General features: G+C 67.5%; 2 protein-coding genes across 2 annotated transcripts; one reads left to right on the forward strand and one right to left on the reverse strand.

Moving 5' to 3' along the window:
* Positions 1-2,403: 2,403 nt before the first annotated feature.
* On the forward strand, positions 2,404-4,287 carry EMIHUDRAFT_99534 (hypothetical protein; the record flags this gene model as incomplete). Its single annotated transcript, XM_005782438.1, has 2 exons — positions 2,404-2,478; positions 3,718-4,287. 2 exons carry the CDS (start codon positions 2,404-2,406, stop codon positions 4,285-4,287), a joined length of 645 nt encoding a protein of 214 aa, XP_005782495.1.
* Positions 4,288-4,899: 612 nt separating this feature from the next.
* On the reverse strand, positions 4,900-8,260 carry EMIHUDRAFT_99535 (hypothetical protein; the record flags this gene model as incomplete). The annotated part of the gene is made up of 4 exons (XM_005782439.1): positions 4,900-5,898; positions 5,991-6,326; positions 6,448-6,738; positions 6,812-8,260. 4 exons carry the CDS (start codon positions 8,258-8,260, stop codon positions 4,900-4,902), a joined length of 3,075 nt encoding a protein of 1,024 aa, XP_005782496.1.
* Between the last annotated feature and the right edge of the window lie 2,402 nt (positions 8,261-10,662).

The raw sequence follows: 10,662 nt of genomic DNA on the forward strand, positions 1-10,662 counted from the left end.
ACACTCCCTGGACACTCCCTAGACACTCCCTAGACACTCCCTTGACACTCCCTTGACACTCCCTGTCCACTCCCTAGGCGCCGCGGGCGAGGCTTGCGGGGGAGAGCAGACCGCTCGAAGGTGCTGCCCAGCAGCGAGACGACGCGGCCTCCAGCGACGTAGAGGACGCGGCAGGCGCCCTTGGCCCGCTCGACGCGGAGCAGCTTGACGGCCTGCTCACGCCACGGGAGAGTCTAGGAGGTGTCTAGGGAGTGTCTAGGGAGTGTCAAGGGAGTGTCTAGGGAGTGTCTAGGGAGTGTCTAGGGAGTGTCTAGGGAGTGTCTAGGGAGTGTCTAGGGAGTGTCTAGGGAGTGTCTAGGGAGTGTCTAGGGAGTGTCTAGGGAGTGTCTAGGAAGTGTCGGCAGGGTCAGCGACGTGCTGCTGGTTGGGCGGCGTCGCGGGTCCCTCTTATTTTTGGGGGGGGGGGGGGGGGGCTCTTGCCCTCCCGGAAGGAAGCGTGCCCGGTCTCTCCCAAACACCTCGTGAGGCGCGTCCTGCGGCGGAGGGGGGAGGGGGGAGGGGAGGGGGGTTCTCGGGGCGCGAGCGTCATGCGGATGGGGGCGGGCGGAGAGCGGGGGGGTGGGGGGGACCATTTGCGTCTCGTCGTTGGCGTTTGGAGCGCAGTGGCGGTAGCAGCAGTCCTTGCCGTAGATGCAGTGGCCGCGCGCAAAGTGGAGGCAGATGACGGCGCCTAAGACCACGCACCGGCCGCCTCAGGAGCCACCGCATCAAGCGGCAGAGGAGGCGGCGGCGCGCCCGGGTTGGTGTAGTCAGCTCGCGTGAGGCCGGCGTCCGTCTCGAGCACGCAGCGGGTCGACGCGCGAGGGGCGCGCTCGTAGTTGTTTTCGCCGCTCCAGCGGTGGTACCAGATGTTGTACTCGCCGAGGTGCTCCGCTTGCTGCAGCTTCCGCTTCTGCTCGACCTGGACCCGCGCTGGCCGGTCGGGCAGCACCGGCATGGCTTGCGACTCGATGAACTGGAGCGTGCCATACACGGGACGGTGGTGTCCGTACTTCATCTCGCGCCCAGCGGTGCGCGACGTGGCAGCGCGAGAGGCGGCGAAGGCCTTTGTGGGATCGAGCATGGGGATGCGGGGCGAGGACGTGCGGGCGAAGATGCCGCAGCGGGAGTCGAGCGCGCCTCGGATCCAGCGCTTGCTGCTCAAAAAGAATTTCACGGCCCGCAAGGGACTCGCGCGCACGGAACACAATACACCAAGGGAGCCGCTGAAAAAGAATTTTCTTGCATTTTTGCTCTCTGGCTAAGAGAGCAAGCCGAAGAGAGCAAGACGGCTAGCGCACCACACCCCTCTCCTTAAAATCCCTGTGTGGTGGCGGCGTGCCGTCCTCCCACCCCTCCCTTGAATTGTCCGTTTTCTTTCTTTCTTTAAAAAGGCCTATTTCCAGCTTGGGGACGTGCGTCGGACCTGGCGCCTCCCAGGCCCGCCGCAGCGGTCCCATGGGTACCTGCCGTCCGTACCGGTCCACGGGCTGGCCCTGGGCACATTCCGGTCTCGGTGTTGCTGTCGGCGGCCGGCAGCCCTCGGGGGTCGAGTCGCAGGATGTCGCAAAACTTTGCCACACGTGCTCGAGCGTCAAGCTTCCGGTGTCCCCAGTGCCAGTCGCAACTACCTCCGGCGAGGTGGCTGACGTTGCACAATCACGTCGGTGGCGCACGCGGAGAGCACCAGTGCTCTTTCGGTGGGCTTTCGTGGGGTGGTGTACGACACGCATTGAGAGGAGTCGAGAAGCAGCGGCTGTGGGGCTTCCACGGCTGCCAAAGGGTGGTTCACGACTACTCTGAGCAGGGCTGTGCTTTGGTCGGGTTGTGCTTGAGCATGTGTGATCTGAAGTGGGAGTGCGTGCCGGCGGTGTCTGTGGGTGAAACGGGCGTGTATGAGGCCGTAAGAGCCGTGGTATGAGCCAGAGTGGGCTTCATCACCCAAAATAATAAATAAATAAATAAATAAAACAGACATCCCAAGCTAGGGCTGGGTCGAGGACAGACACGTCCCCACCTTTGCAGGATTTTGCAAAAGCGAGGGGGGAGGGCGCATCGGCCATCGCGGCGCGGAGAGGGCTGGGCACGGGCACAGGGGGTCTCTCTCGCATAGGATACGCACTCGGCGGCACGAGGGCAGGGCTGGGCGTCCTATTTGTGCTGCCCTCCGTATTAAATAAGAAAGAAAGAAAGAAAGAAAACAGACACGCCAAACGAGGGATGGGACGAGGACAGGGTCCCCACCTGCACGAGCAGGATTTTGGAAGGACGATCAGGGGGACAGGTGGGGCTCTCCTGCTTAAATAAGGACGGTTTGGGAGGGCTGCCTAAATTTCTTTTACTGCGGGCCTCGCCCCCGGCGCCATGCCTCTCCGACCCACCGCTGGGCCGGCCGCCTCAACGGCGGCCGGCAGCGCGCCGCCCGTGCTGACGAAGAAGGTCGCCGCGGCGGCGGAGGCAGGCAAGGTTGGCGTGGTGCAGACGTGGCTCACCGGGGCTGGGCGGGTTGACGCGACGTGCAAGCGTCGCGGGTTGAGCGGCTGTACGCTCCTGACGATCGCCGCCACTAACGGTCACAAACAGCTGGTCGAACTGCTGCTGAAGCGTGGCGCTGAGGTGAATGCGCGAGACAGCGAAGGCGGCAACGCGCTGATGGCCGCCGCCACCAACGGCCACGAACGGGAGGTCGACTTGCTGATACGGCGCGGCGCTGACGTCAATCTGCAGAGCAGCCACAGTAGCGACGGCTGGACTGCGCTCGCGATCGCCGCCTACTACGGCCACTCCGCGATCGTGCTCCGCCTGCTGCGGGCGGGCGCAGACATGACGCTGCGCACTGTGGACGGCAAGTCCGCGCTGCAGTGGGCCAGGGCGAAGGGCCACACCGAGTGCATCGAGGCGTTCCGGCAGCACCTCCGGGGGTTGACGGCGGGGAGGGGCGAGGCGGGTGAGGCGGCGGCGGCAGCGATTGACGCGGCCTTTTCTGGCTCGGGCGAGGTCGCAGTCCCCGGCGAGATCCTGGCTGCGGCTGATGGGGGTAATGAGGCGGCAGTGCTGGCGTGGCTCGACGGCGGCGGGCGGATCGACGCGACGTTCACTTTTGAGGGTGTGAGCGGCAATACACTGCTGATGTTCGCTGCCCAGAAGGGACGCAAGCGGCTGGTCGTGACGTTACTGCGGCGTGGCGCTTCGACCGACCTTCAGAACAGCGAAGGCTGCACCGCGCTGATGCTCGCCGCCGACCAAGGCCAGGAGCGGGTGGTCGACTTACTTCTGCAGCACGGGACGGAGATCAACCTGCAGGACAACAAGGGCAGGCCCGCGCTGATGCTCGCCGCCATCGACGGCCACGAGATTGTGGTCGACACGCTGATTCGGCACGGCGCGGAGGTCAACTTGCAGAAGAGCAACGGCTTCACCGCGCTGATGACCGCCGCCGACCTCAACCACCCCGCCGTCGTGTTCCGCCTGCTGCGGGCGGGCGCCGACGCGACGCTGCGCACGGCGGCTGGACACACGGCGCTGTGTTTTGCCAAGGCGAAGGGCCACGCCAAGTGCGTGCGCGCCCTCGAGAAGCATTTGACAGCCGAGGTGGCGGCCGAGAAGGAGGCAGAGAGGGAGGAAGAACGGGCGGCGGAGCGGGCGGCGGCGGAGGCGGAGGCGGCGCGGCACGCAAAGGAGCTGCTAGCGGAGGTCGAGGCGGAGAAGCGCGCCAAGAAGAAGGGCAAGAAGAAGAAGAAGAAGGGCGGCGGGAGCGGCGGCGCTGGGCCGTCGCAGGAGCCCGAGGCGGAGGCGGAGGCGGCGGCGACAGCCAAGCCCGCGAAGCTGGACAGGGAGGGGATGCTCAAGCTTCTCGAAACGCTCACCGAGGAGCGGATTCGGTTCGGCATCACGCCGGAGACGTCGGTCGAGGGGCTGGCCGAGGCGTTGGGAGAGGAGGCGGAGGTGAGCGAGGAGGCGGGCGAGGAGGCGGGCGAGGAGGAGGACGAGGAGGAGACAGCGGAGGCGGCAGCGGAGGCGGCAGCGGAGGCGCGCCGGGAGGCTGAGGCCGAGGCAGACGCTGTGGCAACGGATGAGGAGGAGGCGGCCGCGGCAGCGGAGGAGGAGGCAGCGACGGCGGCGGCGCAGGCGTCGGCTGCGGCAGCGGCAGCAGTGGCGGCAGCGGCGGCGGCGGAGGCGACGCTCGCCGCCGCCAAGGCGAGGCGCGCGTCAGCGGCCGCTGCGAGGGCCAGGGCGGCAGCCGACTAGCCGCGCGCAACCGGGGCTGCACCGGCGCAGTGGCAACCACAGAAGAAAGGCCTCTCGTACTGACATTGGGGTGGAGCGCTACTCGTGCTGTGTTGAGTTTTGTGACACTCACGTTGGTTCTTGGTCATGAGTCAGCCCAGTGGGGGAATCGCAATGAGGTCGGAGGGTCCCTAGTTCGTACAGTAGCACGAATCCCCGGCCTCGGACACACCTCACACGCACTCGCGGACACGGCATTCTACAATGGCTACTTTATAGAAAAAATTGCGTTTGCGAGTGCCGTCTCGCGTCTCCGTCTGCCGACCGGACCGCGCCGTGAAACACAAAGCTTGTGGATTGTGCTGGGACCTGGGTGCTGGGAGCCCCCGCACGGGCGGCAGGCCGCGGCGCGGTGCTACATCGACAGGCCCAAAGGTAAGCCTGAAATGATCGGAGCGCTGTGTAACGAGTGTACGATTTGATTACTCTTTGACTTGAGGTTTTGGTTCCCAGAGGACCCTGCCTCTGGGAACCAAAACCAAGTCAAAGAGTAATCAAATCCTACACTCGACTCATACATCAGCTCGCTAGCTGGTGCACCAAAATAAACACAGCGGCTTTGCCTTGGTTACACTAGAATCGGGGCCGCCCGCGAGCGCGAGCACGTGCGGGCGGAGGAGGAGCCGGCTCGGCGGGCGGGCGCGGGCGCGGGCGCATTACTTGGCGGCGCTTCTGCGGCGCTGACGCCGGGGAGATGCCGGCGTAGAACGGGTGAGCCCTTGCTTCAGCCCTGCGATCGGGCGGCGCCGAGGGCGGGGGCAGGGTGAGCGTGCCGCCATCTCCTGGCTGAGCGCCCGCAAGCTCCTCGGACGCCGGGCGCGCGAGGCCGGCCGCGCCGTCCTTTCGCGAGGCGTCCTCCGGGCCGCTGCTGCGGCCGTCCGCGGCACCGGCGTGTTGGCGCGAGGCGTGCTGCTCATCGAGCGGGAAGAGGGCAACGCCGTAGGAGGCGCGGCCGACCGTGAGCGTGGCGCCCGGAGTCAGCATGGGCGTCGAGGGCTGGCTTCCGAGCCGCGAGAGCTCGGCGTAGAGCTGGGCGATGAGCGAGCGCTGCGACTGCATCATGGAGCGCAGCTCTTCGACGGTGCCGAAGGTGTTTGGCTCGCTCCCATCGGAGATGTGGAGCAGGAGGCAGCACGCGTCGATCCGCGTGCCGCTGGGCGAGCGCAGGTGCAGGCAGCGGTAGCCGCAGCGGAGGGAGCCGAGCACCGCCGTCTCGTACGCCACCAGCCGCCCCTCGTCTTCCACCACCACCCGGAGGATGGTCTGGTTAGGCTCGGCCGCGAGGCAGTGGAAGGTCTCGTCGAAGGTTGGGTTGAGGCCGTTGCCCTCCGCGACCGCAGTTGTGAGCCGGGTCACGCCTTGCGCCTCGGGCGGCGGCTGCGGCTCGCGCGCGACGGCGCAGAAGCCTCCAATTGCGTGGAGCTCGACGGCGACGCGCGGGCTCGACACGGAGGCCCGGGCCCCGCCGGGCGGGCGGGGGCTGTCGCTGAGGTGCGAAGCAAAGGCGTGGTGCGGCTCGGCGAGCAGCGGCCGGCACTCGTCCCGCGTCGGGAGCTGGTGCAGGGAGAGGACCTACGCGACGGTGGGTCGCTCGGTGAGCTGACTAGAGGGAGGGCCGAACGGGGCGGCAAGCAAGGCGCGGCCTTCAGGCTCGTTCGACGCACCTCCTCCCGCGGCGGTGGCCACAGCGGCTTGCCCCGCCCCGAGGCCGCTGTGGCGGGGGCGCCGAGCCGTGACGACTCCTTGAGCAGGGGCCTCACCTCCGAGGCTGCACGCGCCAAGCCTCCACCGCCGCTCTCTTCGCGCGACAGGCGACCGCAGAGCGAGCTATCGCGATCCTTCCGGGCCGAGGGTGGGGGCGGCTGCTCGAGCGTGCGGAGCGCCGCTGGCTTGAGGACGTAGCCGCCGCTGTCGCGAAAGAGAGCGTGGTTGAGCTGCACCGGCAAGTCGTTGGTCTGCATGTTGAGCGCCGCCATCTGCACGCCCGCGCGCCACGCCGTCTGTCGAGAGGGGAGGGCCGGTGAGGGAGGTCTCTCGCCGAAGGTGCTCGACACGACCAGTCGGAGGGAAGGAGAACCGTAGACGCGGGTCAGCGGCGGGGGCGAGGGCGGGGACGCTCACCAGCGGGTTCGGGTTGGTCGACGACCATCGAGTCGGAGAGGGGAAGGTCCGCACGAGCTCGCTGGCCGTGGCGGGCAGCCAACCGCCTTCCTCGCTCGCCAGCCGCTCCAGCCGCTCCTCGACCAGGCTGACGACGCCGCCGCCCGGTGCCGAGGTGCCCGAGCACTCGCTCTCCTCGGCCTCACTTATCGGCAGCGGTCGGCAAAAGGAGGTCGTGGGCAGCGTGACGAGGGTGCGGAGGAGCGGGTCCGTGGTCACCCCTCCCTTGTCGAGCCGCATCTTGATGAGGACCTACAGTCGAGATGTGCCCGAGATATGCCCCAAGGTGTGCCCGAGACCCCTTTAGCCGCATCTTGACGAGGACCTTCCGGTGCAGCTCGCGGAGGGGCGTGCTCGCGACGCGGTCGCTGCGCGAAAGAAGGTCGCCCAGCCTGTCGATGAGCTCGTTGGCGATCTTCTCCTGCTGCTTCGTCGAGCAGTGCATCTCGAGGCTCAGGATCACGGGCAGGGGGCTGGAGGTGAAGGCGTGCTCAGCTATCGCAGCGACCACGTCGCCAAAGGCGACGCTCCCGCAGAAGAGTCTGACCCCTCCCGACATTCGGTGCGTGACGCGCGGGCCCCACCAACCGTCCCAGCAGTCGATCTCGAGGCAGCGAGTCCCCGAGAGCAGGAGGCGGCGGTACATATCGGCCGAGGCCGCAGAGGTGAGCTGGTCGCCCTCGAGGAAGGTGTTGTGCGAGCTGCTGATCCAGTAGCTCGACAGCGGCTCAGTCGCGTCCGTGGGGGCGCGCCCTCGCCCGACGGCGCTGTTGCACGGCGAGAGCAGCAGCGCGGCGAACTCGTGCACCGAGACAGGCTCCGACTCCTCCATGCTCTCCGTGGTGGCCTCGTTTGGCCTGGTGGCGCGGAGGGCTGCCTTCCACTCCTCCCACAGACTGCGGCCCCCCGCGCCCTGCTCGTTGAGGCAGAAGCGAAGCAGGTCCCCCAAGCTCAGCGACGCTTCTGACCGCTCCTTGCTGGGAATCCTACCCGCCGAGAATGCCCTGATGAGCATCCAACCCGCCTCGGGGTCTGAGTGCTCGCACATGTCAGCTGAGTACTCGAACATGTCAGCGCAAAGGCCGTGCTGGTGCGTGCTGCTGGAAGAGGCGAGCAGCGCCTCGATGAAGGGCGTGGTGTTCCGCGTCGCCTGCAGCCACTCCCGAAGCTGTGCGGCCTCGCGCGCGGACGTCCCCCACAGCTTCTGCTCCAGCACCGAGCGCTGCTCGACAAACGGACGCCTCTCGATGTCGGGCGGGCCCTCGGTCGGCTCCTTGTTCGCCCTGCGGCAGATTCGCGCCCACACGGCGTGCGGCGCAGCGGCGGGGCGCATACCGGGAAGGACGGGCAGATGTGTCCAAGCCCAGCGGCAGGTCCGCCGCACCCCTCGCGCGGCGCCAACGCCGAGGCGAGCGGGAGCGCTCCGCTCGACCCACATGCCGAGGAGGGTCCACGCGCTCGTGTCGTGCGCCGCGGCGACGCGCAGCAGCAGCCGGAACGTGGTGACGCAGAGCAAGAGCACGCACATCGCCAGGACGGCGCAGAAAGCAACGGTGGTCAACATTACCACCTCCATCTGCTCCGGTGGCGGCGGCGCAAGCGGCGGAGGCGGAGGCGGCGGAGGCGGCGGCGCAAGCGGCGGCGGCGCAGGCGGCGGCGGCGCACAGTTGACCTTCACGTCGCTCATCGTGCATCTTTCGCCATTGACGAGGCAGGCCGACCACAGGCCGACCACTCCATCTCTCACCTTCGCACTGCCGACGCAGCTCTCCATGTGGAGGTCGGCGCAGCCTCGGCGGAAAGTAGTGATGGGGATGAGCGAGCATACGTTGAGGAGAAGCGGCTGCTCGGGTGGCGGCGGCGGCGCTGATGGCTGCGCGCACTCGACAGCCTCGTCACTCATGATACATTCATCTCCGCTGACGAGGCATGCAGACCACAGGCCGTTGGCTCGCACCTTGGCGCGCTTCGCGCAACGTGCCGAAGAGACCTTCGCACAAGAATAGAGCTCTCTTGTGATTGGGCTGAGCGTGCACGTAGCATTTCGCATCAGCGATGGAGGCGAGGCAAGGTCTCGGGCGATCCAGCGTCTCTTCAATGCGGGTGCGCGCATTCTCGGCTATCACGCGTAGCTTTTTCTTTTGCCTCTATTTGCTCTATTTTCGCTGCGTACTTGTTGTGGTCGCGCCCTTTTAGCTAAAGCGAGTGCCTGCTCCGTACGCCTCGCTGATGTACCGCCACGTGGCGGGCTCAGGCTCTTGACCCTGCCGCTCGTACGAGTGGGCATTGTTGTACTGCGCGAGGCCGTAATCGCCCGATGGCGGATCCCACCGCACGCCGAAATCAGACTCGCCGTGTTGTGCGTCGCGGGGCCACGCGTTCCACGCGTCGTCCTCGTCCTCGCGTCTGATGACCCTCCGTTCGCTCCAAACGCAAGCCCAAACAAGCCACCGCCCATCCGCCGCCGCCGCCGCCGCTCCACCTCGGGCCGGCGTGTCAGCGCGAGCAGCGCGCGCCCGGCGGGGTCCCACGCCAAGTGCTCCACCCTCGCGTTGCCGGTCGCCAGTTCGTGCACGCAGCGGCCCGTGTGGCGCAGGTCCCACAGCCGCACGGCGCAGTCGCTCGCGCCGGTGAAGAGCAGCGGCGTGCCGCCGACGGGGGCAAACGCCAGCGCGCTGGTATCTTCTTTTTACAACTGTATTTCGATGACTGAATATTATTATGAACAGCTTTTTCTCTTGGCCTGCGTATATGGTGCTCGCTCACGCTGCGCTGTGCTCGCTCAGCGTGGTTCTCTCGCCGTCGCACTTTTCCCGCAGCGCCGCTGCCTCCTTTGCCCGCACGCCCGCTGCGTCCTTTGCCCGCACGCCGGGCTCGAGCACGGCGCCGCTGGCCAGGTGCAGAGCCGCTGCTGCCGCTCCGCCGCGAGCGGCGGCGCGCATGTCGGGAGAGCCGCCGGCGGTGGAGCGTGTGTTTGATGGGAGGACGGCACGCCGCCACAGGTATCCCGGAGAGAGAGCGCTTTCTTTCTTTTGGCAAACCCACACCGACAAGAGATGGTGACGCCGCCGCCGTCACGCCCGCCCGGCTGGCGGATGGCAAGCGCACAGCGCGACTCCACGCTCCGCTCGTACCGCCCACCCGCAGGTGTGCTTCTCAGTCGCAGTCATGACCAAGGCCGGCAAGGTTCTGCTCGCGCGGCAGTTTGTCGAGGTGCCGCCTGCCCGCCGGCCTGCCGCCAGCCGCGCGTCCTTCTCCCTCTCCCTTGCTGGCAGCCTGGCCCGCATCGGACCCTACCCTCGGATCAGACAGTCGCGCCACGTCAGCCCGCCCGCTGCGAGGCGAGTCGCCTCGCTCCTCCCTTGAGCGCCGCACTCTGGCGCCACCTCGCGCCCAGCCGACCGGCCAGCACGGCCGCACGCGTCGCCCTCGCCACCAGCCTGGACCTTCCCACATGCCGCCTGGTCCCGCCCCTCCACCCGTCGACCTCACGCGCTTGCGCGTCTCCCTCGGCTGCAGATGAGCAGGATGAGGATAGAGAACCACCTGGCCACCTTCCCGAAGCTGATCGGGACGGAGAAGCAGCACAACACCGTCGAGACGGCGGACGTGCGCCCTCCGACCCAGCCCTCCCCGCCTCTCGCCCGGACGCCCACAGCCCGGCCCAGAGTCCGGCGGTGGCGGAGGAGGCCGGTCTCCGCCTCCCACTTCCCCCCTGCCGGCCAGCCTTTGCCGGACCCGCGATGTCGCGCGGCGCAGGTGCGGTACGTCTACCGGCCGATCGAGGGGCTGCTCCTCGTCATGATCACAAACAAGTGCGCGAGGGAGGACGAGGAGGGCCGCGACACACGCACAGCCTCACGCGCCGCTGCCCCCCCCCCCCCCCCCCCCCCCCCTTGCAGAGAATCCCAAACTCCCAAGGGACCTCGGGAACCTGCCTCTCTTCCCTAAGGGCCAGCCCATGGTACACACAATCGGAAGGGCCCAAGACGGGGCACCCAACTCATGGACGACCTCCCTCGCTCCCGAACGACCACAGCTCGGGGGCTCCTTCTGCCAAGGGAAACAAGGCCGCCGCCCTTTGCGGGGCCCGTACCTTTTCCCCCCAGAGGAGCCCGATAACCCTCCGACATGCCACGGGCGGCTCCTCATTCCGGGCCCAAGGGTTGGAACCCC

This window comes from Emiliania huxleyi (genome assembly GCF_000372725.1).
Source record: "Emiliania huxleyi CCMP1516 chromosome Unknown EMIHUscaffold_19, whole genome shotgun sequence".
Classification (NCBI taxonomy): Eukaryota; Haptophyta; order Isochrysidales; family Noelaerhabdaceae; genus Emiliania; species Emiliania huxleyi.